Raw genomic sequence first — 21338 nt, 5'->3', positions numbered from 1 at the left:
CATTTGAGTCTGCCACTTAAACACTCAACTCAGCTCCTAACTAGGGTATCATAATTAATTCAGAGGATGATGCTCTATATCCTGAGTCGTATTTCCACCCTGTCTACAAGGCTATCTGCCTTCACCAATTCACGAAACCATCTAAAGAAACAAAGAATGATTTCTGAGACGACAAGGTGGCTGGTATCATTCATGCCCACATGAGCCCCTTTTCGTAGCTAGCTGTACCAAATGCCTTCAACAGCAAATGGCGCATCACAATTAAATCTAAAAACAATATAAAATAATTTCTGAGTTATATTTCAACAACTTTGGTTTTAGGTATGCCACAGTATGAGCCTGTTAAAATAATCAATGAGACCTTGAACTGAACTGGAGGAAATTATTTTTCCCAAATGATGTAAATATTAGGTCTCTAGATTGAAGCACAATGCCATACAGTCAGATTCTGAACAACGGTCACAAGAGCAGTTAAAGTAACATGCACTTTGTTTTTACCTGCTCCTTGTCTCTCTGAATGCAGTGTAACATACTCTCATAATAAAACTAATTTTTCTTAAAAAAAAAATAAAATAAAAAATAAAATAAAACTTATGAGAACCCCTATGAGCTTATGACAAATGACGGTTCAAATACTGGTGTGGTCAAAAGGAGTTGCAAAAACCACTGTCCCAGTCCTAACAAATACAAATATCTCCATAACACTGCATCCTGACAAACAAGAACAAATTTAATTCCACATATTCCTGATAATGACAATCAATAAGCTTCCTGTTTTTAATGAGCGATCCTTGATTAATGAGTGATCCTGGATTATGGGTAAGCCTGTATCATCAACATCTTACAGTACATTATTCAAGATTGGTTAACTTTGCACTTTTAATATCCATGACGGCCAATGGCCCTGGTGGCTGTCTACGACTCCCCACCACTGTTGCACCATTGATCCCTACTGCAATTCCATGGATCAGTTGAAACCTCTGGCAGTCATGTTATGATGACTTAGCAAAACACTCACCTTTCCCACAGCCAGCAGTCAAAGGGCTGCGTCTTCTCCAGTACCTACATTCCCCCCCCCCCCCCCCACCCTGCCCGTGGCACCATTCAGGGCATTTCCCCCCGTACACACGTTTTGGGGGGTGTGTGGCTAGTACCAAGCGATGCAGAAGTTTATGCCTGCTGGAGCACATGGACCTAGATGATTGACAGGGGGTAGAGTATAGCTTACATGCTGCACTTGCATAGCTAGCTCACCACCCTTCTCTCCACGTGAATATGCTGGCCAGTAGTATGCCTTGCAGTCAGGGCAGCGGACCAGGTGGGGGGGCCGAGGGCAGAGGGGGCTGGGGACCGGGGGCCGAGGGCAGAGGGTGTGGGCAGAGGGGGGCGGCGGCAGAGGGCAGAGGGGGGCGGCGGCAGAGGGCAGAGGGGGGCGGCGGCGGCAGAGGGCAGAGGGGGGCGGCGGCGGCAGAGGGCAGAGGGGGGCGGCGGCGGCAGAGGGCAGAGGGGGGCGGCGGCGGCAGAGGGCAGAGGGGGGCGGCGGCGGCAGAGGGCAGAGGGGGGGGGCGGCGGCAGAGGGCAGAGGGGGGCGGCGGCAGAGGGCAGAGGGGGGCGGCGGCAGAGGGCAGAGGGGGGCGGCGGCAGAGGGCAGAGGGGGGCGGCGGCAGAGGGCAGAGGGGGGCGGCGGCAGAGGGCAGAGGGGGGCGGCGGCAGAGGGCAGAGGGGGGCGGCGGCAGAGGGCAGAGGGGGGCGGCGGCAGAGGGGGGGCGGCGGCAGAGGGGGGCGGCGGCAGAGGGGGGCGGCGGCAGAGGGGGGCGGCGGCAGAGGGGGGCGGCGGCAGAGGGGGGCGGCGGCAGAGGGGGCGGCGGCAGAGGGGGCGGCGGCAGAGGGGGCGGCGGCAGAGGGGGGCGGCGGCAGAGGGGGGCGGCGGCAGAGGGGGGCGGCGGCAGAGGGGGGCGGCGGCAGAGGGGGGACGAGGCAGAGGGGGGACGAGGCAGAGGGGGGGACGAGGCAGAGGGGGGACGAGGCAGAGGGGGGGACGAGGCAGAGGGGGGGACGAGGCAGAGGGGGGGACGAGGCAGAGGGGGGGACGAGGCAGAGGGGGGGCGAGGCAGAGGGGGGGGCGAGGCAGAGGGGGGGCGAGGCAGAGGGGGGGCGAGGCAGAGGGGGGGCGAGGCAGAGGGGGGGCGAGGCAGAGGGGGGGCGAGGCAGAGGGGGGGCGAGGCAGAGGGGGGGCGAGGCAGAGGGGGGGGCGAGGCAGAGGGGGGGCGAGGCAGAGGGGGGGCGAGGCAGAGGGGGGGCGAGGCAGAGGGGGGCGAGGCAGAGGGGGGCGAGGCAGAGGGGGGGCGAGGCAGAGGGGGGGCGAGGCAGAGGGGGGGCGAGGCAGAGGGGGGGCGAGGCAGAGGGGGGGCGAGGCAGAGGGGGGGCGAGGCAGAGGGGGGGCGAGGGCAGAGCAAGGGGTGAGAAGGGTTGTTTGTGGAGAGAGAGTGGCATGGAGGGGCAGGTGGGGCATGGGCATGGACGGGGAATGGGCAAGGACGGGGAATGGGCAAGGACGGGGAATGGGCAAGGACGGGGAGTAGGGGGAGGAGGGGTGAACTGGCGTGGAGAGGGAGGAGAGATGTGGAGTGGCATGGAGGGGGACAAGGGGTGTGGAAGAGGAGGAGTGGAGGAGGCACAGGAAATGAGGCGGACTGGGTGGGAGGAGACACATGAGATGGGAGGAGACACAGGAGGGGGAGGAGACACAGGAGGGGGAGGATTTGGTGTGGGGTAAGTAGGTGATAGGAAAGCGTAGGAGGGCAATGAGAGTTACAAGGGGGGAGGAGAGGGGAAGGCTGTTGGAGGAAAGAGGAGGGGGCGGCTATGGGAAGAGGATGGGAGGGGGAGGATGGGGGAGGAGCAGGAGGCTGTGGCAGGATGTGGAAGGAGGGGGAGGAGTGGTGAGGCGTGGAGGGGCGAGGATGGGGGAAGAGAGAGGAGGAGAAGGGGGGAAGAGAGGTGGGGAAGAGAGGGGTGGAGTAGTGGCGAAGAGAGGTGGGGAAGAGAGGGGTGGAGTAGTGGCGAAGAGAGGTGGGGAAGAGAGGGATGGAGTAGTGGCGAAGAGAGGTGGGGAAGAGAGGGGTGGAGAAGGGGGTAAGAGAGGTGGGAAAGAGAGGGGTGGAGAAGGGGGTAAGAGAGGTGGGAAAGAGAGGGGTGGAGAAGGGGGTAAGAGAGGTGGGAAAGAGAGGGGTGGAGAAGGGGGGAAGAGAGGTGGGAAAGAGAGGGGTGGAGAAGGGGGGAAGAGAGGTGGGAAAGAGAGGGGTGGAGAAGGGGGGAAGAGAGGTGGGGTGGAGAAGGGGGGAAGACAGGGGAAGAGAGGGGTGGAGAAGGGGGGAAGAGAGGTGGGGTGGAGAAGGGGGGAAGACAGGGGAAGAGAGGGGTGGAGAAGGGGGGATGAGAAGGGGTGGAGAAGGGGGGAAGAGAAGGGGGGAAGAGAAGGGGGGAAGAGAAGGGGGGAAGAGAAGGGGGAAGAGAAGGGGGAAGAGAAGGGGGGAAGAGAAGGGGGAAGAGAGGGGGGAAGAGAGGGGGGAAGAGAGGGGGGAAGAGAGGGGGGAAGAGAGGGGGGAAGAGAGGGGGGAGGAGAAGGGGGGAAGAGAAGGGGGGAAGAGAAGGGGGGAAGAGAAGGGGGGAAGAGAAGGGGGGAAGAGAAGGGGGAAGAGAAGGGGGAAGAGAAGGGGGGAAGAGAGGGGGGGAAGAGAGGGGGGAAGAGAAGGGGGGAAGAGAAGGGGGGAAGAGAAGGGGGGAAGAGAAGGGGGAAGAGTGGGGGGAAGAGAGGGGGAAGAGAGGGGGGAAGAGAGGGGGGAAGAGAGGGGGGAAGAGAGGGGGGAAGAGAGGGGGGAAGAGAGGGGGGAAGAGAGGGGGGAAGAGAGGGGGGAAGAGAGGGGGGAAGAGAGGGGGGGAGAGAGGTGGAGAAGGGGGGAAGAGAGGGGTGGAGGAGGGGGAAGAGAAGGGGGAAGAGAGGGGTGGAGGAGGGGGGAAGAGAAGGGTGGAGAAGGGGGCAAGAGAAGGGGGAAAAGAGGGGTGGAGAAGGGGGGAAGAGAAGGGGGAAGAGAGGGGTGGACAAGGGGGGAAGAGAGGGGTGGACAAGGAGGGAAGAGAAGGGGGGAAGAGAAGGGGGAAGAGAGGGGTGGACAAGGAGGGAAGAGAAGGGGGGAAGAGAAGGGGGAAGAGAGGGGTGGACAAGGAGGGAAGAGAAGGGGGAAGAGAGGGGTGGACAAGGAGGGAAGAGAAGGGGGAAGAGAGGGGTGGAAAAGGGGGGAAGAGAAGGGGGGAAGAGAGGGGTGGAGAAATGGTGAAGAGAGGGGTGGAGAAGGGGTGAAGAGAGGGGTAGTGAGGGGGGAAGAGAGGGGTAGTGAGGGGGGAGGAGGGGGTGTTAAACACTGCATTCAGGGGATGAGTTTGTAGAAAAAGCTGAGTACCTATGTCAGATTAAAGCATCTTGGACAGTGGCCAGTGACATAAGCCCAGCAGTTGCCACATGGCAGTGGGTGGAACTGTGGAAGTGCTTGGCTCCTGCTGGATGTTGCGCCAGCAGGTCACTGACATCAACTGAAGGAGATGGCTACTAATGTCCTCAATATGGTACTTGGCTGCAGCTGTGGCATGTGCCGTTATGCTTCCTCCCTCCTAGGAAACTCCTGCCCTCTAGATGCCTATTTGTGAGCTGTTTGAAACATAACCACTGTTATATATACACTATTATTTACACTCTGTCTCCCGTACTTCTCTCATAGTGATACTTGATCCTTTACATTGTTCAAATGTCATTTTCTGTCTCACTAGCATTTGGCACATACACTAAGTTCCTCCTTCATGACTGGCTCTGTCCGTTGCCAGTTTGTTCTTCTTTGGTGAGCAGCTTTTGGCACTACTATGTTGGAGGGGGCAGGTATCAGGGTGATGCTAGCACTATGATTCAATTTCCTCTTTATCTGCACCTTTTTGTATAATCTTCTACAAGTTTACTTTAATAATTTCATACCTATTGTTAATGACTATACACGTACTGTGGTCTAAGCCATTCATTAACCCACAGAGAACAAAACTGACCTATGCAAACTGAACAGTACATGCACTGCTCTACAGTTTGTTGTTATTGGCCTGTGTGAATTTTGTGGTTTGTGCAGCGTCCTGTTGTACCATACCTTATATCTTAGCAATTAGGAAAAATGTACTTGCAACAGTCAGAAATCTGTGGTGACTTTGCTTTTGTCACACTTTTAAGACCCAGTGATCGGGAATCTATTGGAATTTCCAAGACCTTTTACTGTTTTAGTCTTTATCTATCCCCTTGTGTTACATGTTTTGGTTAGTTGGCTATGGTTGGTGAATCTACTGCTATCATTAACATTGCTTCTCAAGGGACCTGGAGCAGCTTAATTGATGACATCGTGGCCAACGACACATCTCACTTCCTTGAGGTATCTTAGTACTTTTGCTGTTTTGAGACATTGTCTGAAGACAATAAAACCTAACCAAATAATACCACTATGACTGATTATTATTATTCTAATTCACTGGTGCTGTTATCACAGCTTAACTATATCTTATTGAACTAAGTTATGGCTGTTAACTATTTTCATTGGAGGTCATATTTTTACAGATTGCACCACCTAATATTATTGACTTAAATTTAGTTGCCATGACCTTAAATCCTACACAATACCCACCTTTAGTTACCAATTTACAAGGTACTTCTACTGTACTTAACCATCCTAAAGTAACTCTTCAGGCTTTCCCGGAGATCTAATGACATCTTAGGTTGTCGGGTGTTCTGCTGGATATCAGTGTTGTACTTGCACGATATTTTGATCACGTAGCTTGTGACCTTCATCAGGTGCAACCTGAGACTGTTCCTCGAGTGGACCTGGTCCAGTATTTATGCTTATGGCCTTCCCCCTCCACCAACGGCTGCAGGCGCTTCCTCTGTGGTCCGCGCCCATTCCCTGCAACCTGCTGGAGCGTTGCTGCTCCGTTTTCCATCCGCTGCAGTTCTAGGTGTTCCCTCTGCGGTCCGTGCCCACCAAACCCACTCCTGGGGGTTTCATCTACGGTCTGGGGTACCAAGCATTCCCCCTGCGTTCCGCACCCGCTCACCACGACCTGTTGGAGCGTTGCCTCTCCGTTTTTCGTCCGCTGCAGCTCTGGATGTTCCCTCTGCGGTCCGCGCCCACCAGTCCCACTTCTGGGTGTTCCATCTTCGGTCTGGCGCACCTGGCAGTCCGTCAGGGGCTCGTTTTCCATCTCCATATCTCTGGTTCTTCTGTTTGTGTAGTGTTGCAGCTGGCCCCGTTGCTCCTTTAACAATTCCACAGCCGGATCCCAGGCTCTGCTTAGCTGGTACCCTGTGTCACGGTTCATAAGATCGTCAGCCATTTTAATTTCTATTGATTCTCTTATAACACTGTCCCAAAATCTGGGTGTTTGTGCTAGAATCTTGGTATCCTCATACTTCATGGCATGATCTAGTTTAGACAGTGTTCAGCAATGGCTGACTTAGTCACCTGTCTTAATCTGGTGTGCCTCTGATGTTCTTTGCACCTGATCTCCACAGTTCTTGTCGTCTGGCCAATGTAGGACATGCCACATTGACAAGGTATATTGTAAATCCCTGGTTTTCGTAACCCCAGGTCGTCTTTGACACTCCCCAGCAGTCCCCCGATCTTGTTGGATGGACAGAAAACACACTTGATATTGTGTTTACGAAGGAGCCTACTGATTCTGGCAGAAACAGAGCCAGCATAGGGCAGATATGCCACCTTCTTTGCTTCATCTTGGTCATCTTCAGGAACCTGTGGTATAGTGGCTGGTTGGAGTGCCCTCTCAATTTGTCTGTCCGTGTATCCATTCTTGGAGAAAACTGTTTTGAGACGTTCTATCTCTATAGGTAGATTCTCTTGGTCTGACAGGGCACGTGCTCTGTGGACCAAAGTCTTCAGAACCCCATTCTTCTGTGCAGGGTGGTGACAGCTGCTGGCCTGCAGATATAAATCAGTGTGTGTTGGTTTTCGGTACACACTGTGGCCAATTGATCCATCTGCTTTCCTCTGGACTAGTACATCCAGAAATGGCAGCTGGCCATTCTTCTCCAGTTCCATGGTGAACTTGATATTAGGGTGGCATGAGTTAAGATGTTCAACAAACTCATTGAGCCTGTCCATCCCATGTGGCCAGATCACGAAGGTGTCATCCACATACCTAAAGAAGCATGTGGGTTTAAATGTGGCTGTCTCCAATGCCCTCTCCTCAAAACTCTCCATAAACATGATGGCAACCACAGGGGACAGAGGGCTGCCCATAGCTACACCTTCAGTTTGCTCGTAATATTGGTTTCTGTACAGGAAATACGTGGATGTCAGTGTATGACTGAACAGGTCCAACAGAGCACCGTCAAATTTCTCTGCAATCAGTTCTAGTGAGTCCTTCAGTGGGTCCCTGGTGAACAGCGATACCACATCAAAACTAACCATGGTGTCTGAATCTGTGATGTGCAGTTGCTTGAGGCATTGCAGGAAATCTTCTGAGTTGCGGATGTGATGAATTCATTTCCCCACATATGGAGACAGGAGACCTTTCAAGTACTTGGCTGTTGTGTACGTAGGTGCTCCAATATTACTGACAATAGGACGTAGGGGGACGCCCTCCTTGTGTATTTTAGGCAGACCATACAGTCTAGGTGGCACTGGGGCTTTTTCCCGTAGTTGTCTGATGATCTTATCGGGCATCCCTGTTTCCTTCAAGAGAGCACTAGTCTTCTTGGCCACCTTGTCCGTGGGGTCACACTCCAGAATTCTGTATGCAGGGTCCTCCAGAAGTTGTCGTACTTTCTCATCATAATCCACGCACTGTAAGATAACAGTGGAGTTCCCTTTGTCTGCTGGCAGTACCACAATGCTGTTGTCTTCCCGTAGTTTCTTGAGTGCAAGCCTCTCCTCGGTTGTGATGTTCGATTTCGGCGGCCTGGCCTTGGTGAAGGCGCTGCAGGTCTCTCGGCGGACTTCCTCTGCCACAATAGGTGGAAGTGTGGCTGCAACTTGCTCTACTGCACTGACGAAACATGAAATGGGTACGTTTCTAGGAGTCATAGCAAAGTTGAGACCCTTGCTGAGTACCTTTAAGGTTGTATCATCAAACTGTATGTCACTCAGATTCGTCACAGTGCATGTCTCTTCCATCTGCTCTGCTTTCTTACTCATGCGATCAAACTTTGCAGATTGGCAAGATGAGGCATTCCTTCTAGCACACTCAGCCAAAGACCAGGAGGCACGATCTACCCAATCCCAATCTTCTCTTGTTAAGGAGGCTGCCATGTACAGATGAATGTGTAACAGCTCCCTGGCCACAACATCTAACCTGTGGCGCATATCTCGAATCCTCTCTCTCACCAGTGCCATGCTGGCTCTGCGTTTTATCTTGTTCGCCGCTCTGGAGTTGATGTGATGTTAAATTCTGGCAAATACTGGTACCACTTCTCCATCTCGACACCTCAACAAAAAACTGAGAGAACTCAGCATTTTCCCTTTCTTCTGCCGTAGCTTGTCCAGCTTCTTGATATTCTGATACATTTCCTCCCCGTAGAGACTTTTGATGTAACTCTTCAGGCTTTCCCGCCGATGTAATGACATCTTGGGTTGTCAGGTGTTCTGCCGGATATCAGCGTCGTACTTCCACGATATTTCGGTCACGTAGCTCGTGACCTTCATGAGGTGCGACCTGAGACTGCTCCTTGAGTGGACCTGGTCCAGTATTTATGCCTATGGCTCCCCCCCCCCCCCCAACCAACGGCTGCAGGCGCTTCCTCTGTGGTCCGTACCCATTCCCTGCGACCTGCTGGAGCGTTGCTGCTCCGTTTTTCGTCCGCTGCGGCTCTGGATGTTCCCTCTTCGGTCCGCACCCACCAGTCCCACTTTTGGGTGTTCCATCTTCGGTCTGGTGCCCCTGGCAGTCCGTCAGGGGCTCGTTTTCCTTCTCCATGTCTCTGATTCTTCTGTTTGTGTAGTGTTGCAGCTGGCCCCATTGCTCCTTTCCTTTACAGAAACCAATATTACGAGCAAACTGAAGGTGTAGCTATGGGCAGCCTTCTGTCCCCTGTGGTTGCCATCATGTTTATGGAGAGTTTTGAGGAGAGGGCATTGGAGACAGCCACATTTAAACCCACATGCTTCTTTAGGTATGTGGATGACACCTTCGTGATCTGGCCACATGGGATGGACAGGCTCAATGAGTTTGTTGAACATCTTAACTCATGCCACCCTAATATCAAGTTCACCATGGAACTGGAGAAGAATGGCCAGCTGCCATTTCTGGATGTACTAGTCCGGAGGAAAGCAGATGGATCAATTGGCCACAGTGTGTACCGAAAACCAACACACACTGATTTATATCTGCAGGCCAGCAGCTGTCACCACCCTGCACAGAAGAATGGGGTTCTGAAGACTTTGGTCCACAGAGCACGTGCCCTGTCAGACCAAGAGAATCTACCTATAGAGATAGAACGTCTCAAAACAGTTTTCTCTAAGAATGGATACACGGACAGACAAATTGAGAGGGCACTCCAACCAGCCACTATACCACAGGTTCCTGAAGAAGACCAAGATGAAGCAAAGAAGGTGGCATATCTGCCCTAGGCTGGCTCTGTTTCTGCCAGAATCAGTAGGCTCCTCTGTAAACACAATATCAAGTGTGTTTTCTGTCCATCCAACAAGATCGGGGGACTGCTGGGGAGTGTCAAAGACGACCTGGGGTTACGAAAACCAGGGATTTACAATATACCTTGTCAATTTGGCATGTCCTACATTGGCCAGATGACAAGAACTGTGATCAGGTGCAAAGAACATCAGAGGCACACCAGATTAAGACAGGTGACTAAGTCAGCCATTGCTGAACACTGTCTAGAACTAGATCATGCCATGAAGTATGAGGATACCAAGATTCTAGCACAAACACCCAGATTTTGGGACAGTGTTATAAGAGAATCAATAGAAATTAAAATGGCTGACGATCTTATGAACCGTGACACAGGGTACCAGCTAAGCAGAGCCTGGGATCCGGCTGTGGAATTGTTAAAGGCGCAATGGGGCCAGCTGCAACACTACACAAACAGAAGAACCAGAGACATGGAGATGGAAAAGGAGCCCCTGACAGACTGCCAGGTGCACCAGACCGAAGGTGGAACACCCAGAAGTGGGACTGGTGGGCGCGGACCGCAGAAGGAACATCTAGAGACGCAGCGGACGAAAAATGGAGCGGCAACGCTCCAACAGGTCGTGGTGAGCGGGCGCGGACCGCAGGAGGAATGCTTGGTACCCCAGACCGTAGATGAAACGCCCAGGAGCGAGTTTGGTGGGCGCGGACCGCAGAGGGAACACCTAGAACTGCAGCGGATGGAAAACGGAGCAGCAACGCTCCAGCAGGTTGCAGGGAATGGGCGCGGACCACAGAGGAAGCGCCTGCAGCCGTTGGTGGAGGGGGAAGGCCATAGGCATAAATACTGGACCAGGTCCACTCAAGGAGCAGTCTCAGGTCACACCTGATGAAGGTCACGAGCTACGTGACCGAAATATCGTGGAAGTACAATGCTGATATCCGGCAGAACACTCGACAACCCAAGATGTCATCCTAAAGTATTTACTCTATAGAATTTCTATTTAAAATAAAAATCTTGTGGCTATTCTGGCCTTTCCTCAAAAAAATTACCCAACTTTTTGGGGTACCAAGGCTTCCCATACCTGAGCCAGGTGCACTTACAGCACTGGCTGGCATAATGTGCTTTTTGATGGCATACCCAGCAAACTACAGGGTGCAACTCAGTGCATGGAGTGAAGTTCCCCGGCGAATTGCACTGAGTGCATGTGACAGGGATTACTGGTTCAGCCCTTGGTTTCCTACCAGAATGTACAGCAATATCTAATCCCAACATCAAAAGAACAACCATATCTAATCCTGACATTATGAAAACACTACCGAGAGGTGAAGCCCAAGGTTGTAGGGATTCCTAGAGTGGTTTTAAACTAAAGTCAAAGCTGCTACTTACAGATATTACTGCTGTCCACAATGATTCTTCAGCCCTCTGTCTTCCACCTGTGCTTTCTTACCACCTTCTACTCTGTAGAGGACAAGGGGTTATTTTTAGGAAATACGGTGCGAAATAGTGATTTAGTGTGTTTCAGTGCGCGATGTGCCAGCCTCACAGCAAACGGCAGATAAAGGCTGGTCGGCGCGTTATGCAAGTGACACAGTTTTGCAACGAGCATCGGTATGTGTGTACGTACACGGCAGCGATCAGTACGCAGCATTAGCAGAATTAGGCGGCGGGGGCCGCGTGAAGCGCGGTTGCGTTTGGGCATCGAGAACCTTCTAATAAACACGCCGCCGCTTAACCGTTGGATTCAGCAGCGGTCTGCACTACTAAAGGGCATTAGAAGTGGGCGTCGGCATTCGGTTTGACGAACTGGGCGTTCAGTCACTGTCACGTCGTCATCATCAGTGACGCTGTCTCCGAAGACCGGTTGGTGGGGGGTGTTTCTCGCTGCTGCATTGGTGACTCCCGGCATCATCATGAGCCATTGTGTCTGCAAGCTGGGCCGTGCCTCATGCTGCTAACCTCCTAACGCCTGCGCAGCCGCTGACTGAGCGCGGCGTTGCGTTCCCCAGACTGCGTGCATCAGCTCGTCTCCACCATGACAAGAGCAGTGGGGCTGAGTTACCGGAAAATGTATTGGGAGAGCTACCAATAATGAGGAAGATTGCTAGAAACAGCAACCTTCTTCTACCCAGCCATGCCTTACAACCCCTACCACGTCACCCACTGCGGTCATCCCATTACAAGTGGTGTCAGTCGGGCAACCTGCCCATCACACACTCCTGTTACAATTGGTGACAGTAGTGGTCTTCTCCCTGGATTTGGAGGAAATTGTGGCTGGTAATCGACGAGGATATGTGGCACCTGAGAAGTGCAACAATGGATCAGCAACTCCTGCAACATGACAAGTAAGTGACAATTTTTTGTTTGGTGGTTTGTCTGAACCTGTAGCATAGTCCGTCTTCCCTTCCTTTTCTTCTTTCTGGGCTTACTGTAGTCTTGATTCGTTAGCTGGTAGTAATGGAGCAGTCTGTCAGCTGAGGTGGCTATTCAGCAGCTACTTGAGTGAGTGTCGGAATTAGAGATAGAGCTTGCTCAGTCTAAAGAAGCGAGCATTGAACGGTTTCCTGTTAATGCAGTAATTCTTGACACTAATGCTGCGTCTTTGGTCACCCCTTTCTCGGGAAAAGCTGGGGAAAATGTTATGATTTTTTTTGAGAACCTTAGCACGGCCGTTAAATTGGGAAATTGGGGTGCAGAAACACTTTTGCATGTGGCTAAGTTGAAAGTAACTGGGGATGCCAGAGCGTATGTTACATGCCATGAAGAATTAAGGGATGCTCGGACATTTGAAGTATTCGAAAAAGGGTTGCTGGAAAGATATCAGAGAAAAAATACGTCTAGGTATTATCGGGAACAATTGAATAGAATGTACCAAAGGAATGGGGAGTCAATAGACGCTTTTGTAGATTGAATTCGAAAAATTAATGTTAACATCTATGAGCTAACGGATTCTGATAGGGTTAATGAAGCCATTCTGCGCTGAGCAGAGGGCACTAGACGCATTTTTGCGGGGAATACAACCCGAAACCTCCCGCAAGATTAGGATGGAATTCCCTAAGACTCTCAATGAGGCAGTCAGCTGTGGCGTTAGAGGAAGTTGAAGCAGTAACAAAGGCGTGGGACAGGAAAGCAGTATTTAATGCAGAAATAAAATGTTTCAGATCAGGTCAGATGGGACACATTAGACGCGATTGCAAGGAAGTGCAGTGCAGGAAATGCAGACATTGGGGTCATTGGGAGTGTAATTGCAATGGGTCCTGGCAGAATCACGATAGGAAACTGCAAGGTGGGCCTCATCCCCATCAGTTAAACGGGGCAGGGCGTGGTGTGTCCACTGTGCAACACCCCCAGTAAGGATTAATGATAGTGCAGAATCAGTGGCAGACTTTTTTCTGACCGGCTTGGTGAGGGGCAGACCGTGCAAATTTTTATTGGGTACCCGGTCTCAGGCGAGTAGAAGTGTACTCGGTAAAGTAGAATAAAAACCACCACGCTGGGCGTTAAGTGGTGTGGGTAGGGGGACAGGTAAAGTCACTCGGATCAGTGGTGTTAAACTTCCAAGTGGAAATGAGGAACTTCCAGGTGAAGGTAGAAGTTCTTCCAGTTGTTGGCAGCAGCTATGATGTCATACTTGGACTGAATTTCCTGGTTGCGCATCATGCAAAAGTTAACCTGGAACAGCATACAGTAGAACTGGACGGAATACAATTTCGCCTAGGTTCTGCGGCCGAAAAACCATTGCTGTGGCAAGGAACCACCCAGACGTTGGGTGGGCTACCTAAACTGCGTACAAGGTCCCTTAGGGTTAACTCGCGGGATACTATACTGAAGGGTATAGGGAAAATAATCTGGGCAGATGTTGGAGCTAGTGTGCCGGTAGATTCGTTGTGTGTCATTTAACCTTTGTCTGAGAATGAACCGCTGGATAAAATGAAGTGTTTTACAAGCCGTAGCGTGTCCTACGTGCGGGAGATAGAAGGAAAAAAGGTTGTGCCTGTCAGTATTGATAATTTTGGCATTGAAGAGATGCAGTTAGCATGGGGTACCATAATAGCAAATCTGGAGATAATAGGAGAAGATGAACTGGATAAGGATTTCGCAGCAGATTACACAATGCCGGGAGTCTGTCAGCTGGTCCGCACTGAGGGGTTGGGGTTGGGTTATCTGGGGAAGGAGACCAGACAGCGAGGTCATTGGTCTCACCAGATTGGGGAAGGATGGGGAAGGAAGTCGGCTGTGCCCTTTGAAAGGAACCATCCCAGCATTTGCCTGGAGCGATTTAGGGAAATCACGGAAAACCTAAATCAGGATGGCCGGACGCAGGATTGAACCGTTGTCCACTGAGGGGTAAAACAGCACATTTAGAAGGGTAAGACAGAGAAGTCATGGAGAACCTTTTGACACAATATAAAGAGTTATTTAATTCTCATGGTCCACTGCCCGCCACACCATTACTTCAGCATTACATCCCCACTGGGAATGAAGCACTGGTGTATAAACGTCCATATTGTGTTCCAAAACGTTTACAGCCTGTCATGGAAGAATTTATTAATCAACAGCTTAGGGATGTGATAACAGAAACCAGTAGTAGTCCCGGGTCCGCTCCGGTCGTAATAGTGGGTAAAAAAATCACCTGATGGGGGCAAGGCATATCGTTTTTGTTGTGATTATCATTTCCTGAATCAAAAAACTGTACCTGATGCAACCCAATGCCTAATATCACTGAACTCTGGATAATTTGGGTCAGTGTCGGTACTTCACGACCTTGCGGGTACCACCAGTTGGAGGTCGTCCCGGAAGACCGACCGAAGACAGCTTTTTCAACACCTACAGGTTATTTTCAGTATTGGTGAATGCCTTTCGGACTCAAAAATGCTCCAGCAACCTTCCAACGGTTATTAGTTAGCGTGTTACGAGTGCTGAAACCTAATCAGCGTACGGTATATTTGGATGACATAATTGTTTTCTCAAAGGACGTGCAAGAACATGTGCGCCATTTGCGCGAAGTTTCCGATCGTCTGAAAGCAGCGCGGTTAACTCTTCATATGGAAAAATGCCATTTTTTGTTGCAAGAAGTCCGTTATTTAGGTCATATTATAGGACAGGAGGGTGTCCGCACGGATCCAAAACTTGTAGAGGCGGTAATGAATTTTTGGACACCTACAAAAGTAAAAGAGTTGCAATCCTATTTAGGTCTTGCCAATTTTTACAGGAGGTATATTCCAAAATTTGCGGAAATTGCAAGGCCCCTCACGCAGTTGTTGAAGAAGGGAGCAAAATTTCACTGGTCAAAAGAATGCAAAGAGGCTTTTCAAAAGAAAAACAAATTTGTTAACATCTAATCCGGTTTTGCATTTTCCAGATTTTAGTAAAAAGTTTATATTATCTTGTGTACGATTTTGAAGTGATTAATCGACCGAGTAAATCACACAGAAATGCGGATGGTCTGAGTCGTAAGGTGTACACCATGGAATGCACAGGAATAAATGAGAACGAATGGGTGGAGGCACAAACCGCCGACACAGATTGTCAATGATTTACCTCACAGCGACAGTTCGTCATGGAAGACGGGATATTGTACCGTAAAACTAGGAACGGTCCACGCATAGTCGTAACAGAAAAATTGAGAAGCAAAATTTTAAGGCAAGCACGATTCAATGTTTTCTGGTCATTCGGGTCGAAGAGCAATGGAAAAGAGAGTAGCACAGAGTTATTGGTGGTCATTGCGTAGGCAAGATATCGATCAGTACGTAAAGAATTGCATTCCGTGTGCTCAACGGGCAGAATTGAGTCATCAGAAAATTGTGTTGCAACGACTAGCAGAAGTGGATAGACCTCTCAAATTACTGGGTGTAGACGTCTTCGGACCATTTGTGCAAACACCAGCAGGTAATCACTATGTTTTAACAATAATAGATCATTTTTCGCGTTATGTGTCTATGACAGCTATTCCGGACCAGCGAGCCGAAACAGTGGCTCACGCCTTGGTACATCAATGGATATTGAAATTCAGAACACTTGAAACTATAATTACAGATCAAGGGTCTAACTTTATGTCCGATTTGATGAAACAGTTATGCAAGTTGTTGCCTGTAAAGAAATTAAGAACGAGTGCGTTAAACCCGCAGGCTAATGATCGGACCGAGAGAGTTCATCGTACAATAGCTAAGATGTTAAGTTATTATGTAAATTCTCAACTCAACAACTGAGATACCCTATTGGCGTTTGTAACCGCGGCGTATAATTCAACAGTGCATGAAAGTATAGGATTGTCTCCGTATGAAGTACTGTTCGGTCAGAAGATGCCATCTCCGTCTGAATTGCTCAAGACCCCACCAGGAACCGATATTTCGGCTGTTAAGGATTTATCCACAAAGTTGACAACAATCTGGCGGCAGGTGAAAAAAATGAACACTAAAGTGTTAGAGAGACAGGACAAAGTTCACAATAGAAAGGCAGCTTTACCCAAACATCATGTAGGACAATGGGTGATGATTACTAATCCATATGTGCCAAAGGCAAAGCAAAAAAATTTGTATCCTGTTATCAAGGTCCTTTCCAGGTGATCGAGATGACATCGCCGGTGAGTTTCAAATTACAGCTTCCAACTCACCCTACTATTGTGCATGTGAGCCAAATTAGGCCTTTCAAGCGGAATTTTGAGGAACTTCCTTCATTGTCTGCAGTAACTTTAAGTGGAGAGAAAAATGAATCTAAGAAAAAGAATAAGAAAGAAGTAGATAAATAAGAGAACAAAGTTAATTGTGGAAGCGATCAGACATGCTATTATGCTCTTCGGCCACGCGTAAAAAGGAAGAGCTAATGTGAGTTGTTTTTCTTTTGTTTCTCAGGAGGTGTGACATTCTGGTAAGAACAGCAGTTCCAGCATCATGGGTTGCGCTGAAGAGGGAAGGTGTGCACTATCTCTAAGCATAGTTATTCTGTTTTGCTGTTGCAACTTAGCTGAATCCTTGAAGATACGTCCTATATCAAGTGGTGTTTTGTTCTCGCGACAAGGGGACGTAGTTATGTCCGGACATCAATGGACCTTAAGAGTGGACTGTAATATTTGGGCGGTTGACAACGAAATCTGTAAATTAGAGGACACATTTAATAAACTTCATTCCATGGTGGCTAATTAGTCAAGGTTTAATGACACACGGGGAATATCAGCTACTATGATCAGCTTTCGCATGCAATGCGCGGGCACCTAACCCCAGTACTGTTACCTTCGGAACAACTTCGGGAAGGGTTACGGAAAGTTCAATCAGAATTGCCCACATCCCTGGAGCTACTGACGACATTAACAGACGAACACTTATCTCTGTACTACAAAATGGCCACTGTTACCAGTACGCAGACGGGTACCCTGCTAAGAATTCATATCATAATACCATTAACATGTAACAATTGTAAACTTGAATGTTACGCCTTGCTTATGTATCCAGTGAATTGGGAAATTTTGCAGAAATTCATACAATTAACCATACGGGAAATACTGTTAGTGGCACATAACAAACAAGCTCATGCGTTCCTCACTGCACAAGACTTGCTGCATTGTCGAACAGGTCCAGTTACCATCTGCCCTGCGAAATTGTTACACACTGTTTCAAATCTTGTGAGTATTCTCTATTCCACTCTCAAGAACCAGTCGTGGAATGCCCTAAGGAAATTATAGCAGGCACGGAGCAGTTCTTTCAGCAAGTGGGTCCACATTGGGTATTTTCAGTAATGGAAAACACAGTCGTTATCTGCATTTGTTATGAGCAGGGTAAGCAAGAGAGTACGCAAAGAATAGAATTGCAGGGGAAAGAACTGTTAATTAATGGCACACAGTGTGACATTTCAGGGCCAACTTTCCACTTACCAGCCGTGATTACTGGAGCTACAATCATGAATGTAACACGCACATTGATCTAGGTACCCGACCAACCGGTGCAATTCATCACGAAAGAAAATCTCACTCTTTTGAATAGCACATTAGACCCGACTTTGCTCGCCTCTTTGGACCGGATGCTAGCAGCTCAGGATGGACGTATAACTATGGAACATCTTTTTCAATGAGTGCATGAGTACCGTAGTGGGCATAAGCAACACTTACTAGTTATTGGATAATCAACCACCGCCACCTGTATATTTATCTTAGTCGTAGGATTAGTGTAGTATTGGCTCAAGAGGAAGGTAGCCCAAATCCCGCCCCTTCCAACCTATAACCTAATGGTCCAGACAAAATTACGGAACAGTTGTGAGGCACTGCAGCAGAACACTGAGTAATGTTTATGGACAAAGATTAGACTGAGGATAGAAGTGACTGAACACAGTGTAAATAGTGAATCAATCACATTTTGTGGTGTTTGTGAAGTGAAGTGTACTTGTTTTGACTTTTTGGTTGAATTCGGGGACGAATTCTTTTCGTATGAGGGAGGAATTGTAGAGGACAGGGGGTTATTTTTAGGAAATACGGTGCGAAATTGTGATTTAGTGTGTTTCAGTGCGCGATGCACCAGCCTTGCGACAAATGGCGGATGAAGGCTGACCAGCGCGCTATGCAAGTGACACAGTTTTGCAACGAGCATCGGTACGTGTGTACGTGCGTGGCAGCCATCAGAACGCAACATTAGCAGAATTATGTAGGCGTGGGCTGCGTGTTGCGTTAGCCAACTCATTGAGAACCTTCTAATAAACATGCCGCCATGTAACTGGCGGATTCAGCAGCGGTCTGCACTATTTAAGGGCATCAGAGGTGGGTGTCAGTATTTGGTTCGACCGACTGGGCGTTCAGTCACTGTCACATCGTCGTCATCAGTGATGCTGTCTCCAAAGACCGGTCAGCGGGGGGCATTGCCCACTGCTGCATTGGCGACTTCTGGCGTCGTCAAGAGCCGCCGTGTCTGCGAGCTGGGCCGTGCCTCGTACTGCTAACCTCCTACCGCCTGCGCAGCCACTGACCGAGCGCGGTGTCACGTTCCCCGGACTGTGTGCATCAGCTCGTCTCCACCACGACACAAGCGGTGGGGCTGAGCTACCGGAAAATGTATTGGGAGAACCAACAATAAAGAGCAAGATTGCTAGAAACAGCCACCTTCTTCTACCCAGCCACGCCTTACAACCCCGACCACGTCACCCGCTCCGGTCATCCCATTACAACTCTTATGATAGTTTTTCTTTCCATCAGTCATCCTTCTTTTCCATCTACCCACTTCCCTTCCCCCTTTGGAAAGGTGCTGCCCTCAAATTGCATTGAATGTTCCTGCTGTAGAACCAGGTAACCAACTGCTGTCTTCCATTGCTTAACCATCTTCATCTTCAGTGATTCTTCTGACATGAAATACACGATTTGTCATGAAACTGCATGTTTTCATACTGGGTGGTATAGTCAAGTGGTTGGCCTCAGAGAGTGGGGGGGGGGGGGTAATTTAGAGTGGGGAGTTTAGTTGGTGTGATGACATGGAAAGTGGGGCATTGTACATTCACTCTCCGATGATGTTTTGTATACAGTGAGTCTGTGACGTAGACACATGACTTCCACACCTATTTTAATACTCTGGTCCTCTATCCTGTTCCAGGGTGCAATACAATTTTGAGATGCCCAGGAAACTTCAAGACAGCTGGCTCTGTACTGAAGAAGAAATTACCTCAACAGAGGCCAAACACCTGAAAGCACTGTCCAAGTTCATTGTCTGCAATATAGAGCCCTAAATGGTTGGTCCATTTCTGTGCTGTGGGTTTAGGGGATATTGAGTCAACAGTGCGATGGATCCTGCATGAAGACCCTCGTTATCACCTAAAAAAAGTTCAGGTATGTCAGCAATTTACTGAAGGTGATTATGAACAGTGTCTTGTCTTCAGTGAAACAATGTTTGAAACCAGAGGCAATAATAAGAACATAATTTCTCTTATGAGTGATGAAACCTATTTTCATTTAAATGGATTAATTAACAAACAGAACTATAGATATTAGGCATAATGAAGATCCTCAGATGTTACACAAGGCCCCTGAACACAGCCAAAATGTAACAGTACATGTGCAGCTGGGGAGAAGGGCATTATTGGCTCTTTCTTTTATGAGAAAAACAACATTACTGTGACTGTTTATTCAGAGCAGTGCATTATGATACTCTAAGACTGCTACTTCCCAGAATGTTGGCATTGCACACAGGCAATGAGGAGAGTATGGTTTTAACACAATGTAAGAAGTGCACATACAGCTCGTAACTACAAGACTGTCTTACAGGATCAATTTCCATGCCACTTTATCTCCAGATATGGCAATCTTCATTAGCCTTCTCAGTTCCCTGATATAAGCTTATGTGGCTTTTCTTTGTGAGGATATCTCAAGTTCTGAATATATGTTAACAAGCCACATTGCCTTGAAGATCTGAAGACAATAGGCCAGGAGGAAATCATTCCCATCCCATGCCAGATGTTAATTGACACTACTCAGACTGTAAGGGCCGGCTGCAATCATACATAAACATAAATGGGCAACATACACTATGTATTGCCACAAACAACAATATTTTTTAGCAAAACTAAGCAAATCTTATTTGAAAACCACATGATTCCCATGATGGACCATGTATAATGATGCAGCAGAGAAAGGGTCTGTTGCTACAAGAAACTCTTTACTGTTGTTTATTTACACTCATTTACTTTTCGATGCTGCTAGTATTGATCTGTGGCGAGTGTGGTTAATACAAAGATATGGTGTCTCCCAGTGTGTTGGCTTCCCAGCTTCAGCCTGGTCAGTGGTAGTACAGACCATGTGCCAACACTGCTGCTGCTTCAGAGATGTGTTTCCCAGTTGTAGCAGGCTGGCTGGGGCATTGGCTGTCATCACAGAATATATGGCAGGCTGCATCTTGCCCCAGTGGCACAGGGTGAAGGAAGCCTCAGATTGAACCTTAGAAAATGCAGCAATAGCTGGATCCCAGTTTCATAGATCCATGACAGCAGCAGACCTGCCTAGTTCCTGAGCAGTCACGTGAAGGTCGAAAATTCAAGGTCTGGCACCAATGGTGGTGTTGACTGTCACCATTTGGTGGACGTCCCGGCACAGTCCAACTGTTTAATGATGACGGGCTGACCACGGTGGGTTTAAATATTGCTGTCCGGGGCTGAGCATTACAGAGAAGCCACATTTATACATCACAAGGAAGCATCTCAGAAAGCGGCCAGTGACCTAGGCCTGGCTGTCACTACATAGCGGTGAGTGGAACTGCGAAAGCACATGGCTCCTTCTTGGTGCTGCAACTGGGTGCTGCATCTGCAGCTGACGAAGATGGCTGCTAATGCCCTAAACATGATACTTGGCTGTGGACCATGCTGTTACAGAATCACTTGTTGCATGGTTCATATCCCTGTGGTAGACACAGGTGCAAGACCTGTCCAATTCACCTACCCAGCACATCCTACTCCAGTCCTATCATGGGCTTATATTATCCCATCAGAGGTAGGGCCACTAGCTAAAGCAGCCATGTCATATAGCATCATACACCACCTCTGCTGGAATTTGTGCTCAGCATTTTATGTGGACATGACCACCAAACATCTATCCACCCATGCTAATGGTCTCTGCCAAAGTGTGGCATATTTTACCACCAACTGGTGGAACCCTGTGCTGAGCACAACACTCTCAATTTCAACCTGTACT

The 21338-nt window shown here is 49.3% G+C and overlaps 2 protein-coding genes across 5 annotated transcripts in view; one reads left to right on the top strand and one right to left on the bottom strand.

Moving 5' to 3' along the window:
* Positions 1 to 21338, bottom strand: part of LOC126184650 (Bardet-Biedl syndrome 2 protein homolog) — a 183716-nt gene that overhangs the window by 4211 nt on the left and 158167 nt on the right. The window lies entirely within an intron of this gene.
* On the top strand, positions 1291 to 19384 carry LOC126184196 (uncharacterized). Its single transcript, XM_049926564.1, has 2 exons — positions 1291 to 1955; positions 19252 to 19384. The coding sequence occupies exons 1-2, from the start codon at positions 1291 to 1293 to the stop codon at positions 19382 to 19384; spliced, it is 798 nt and encodes a 265-aa protein (XP_049782521.1).

The sequence above is a fragment of the Schistocerca cancellata genome, chromosome 4, assembly GCF_023864275.1.
Source record: "Schistocerca cancellata isolate TAMUIC-IGC-003103 chromosome 4, iqSchCanc2.1, whole genome shotgun sequence".
NCBI classification, from domain to species: domain Eukaryota; kingdom Metazoa; phylum Arthropoda; class Insecta; order Orthoptera; family Acrididae; genus Schistocerca; species Schistocerca cancellata.
This window is presented reverse-complemented; position numbering and strand designations above follow the sequence as displayed.

Coding starts and splice junctions, on each gene's coding strand:
- LOC126184196 (XM_049926564.1), top strand. CDS start 1,291: ATGCCTTGCAGTCAGGGCAGCGGACCAGGTGGGGGGGCCGAGGGCAGA. Junction 1,956..19,251: donor GGGGGCGGCGGCAGAGGGGG/GCGGCGGCAGAG, acceptor ATCCTGTTCCAG/GGTGCAATACAATTTTGAGA.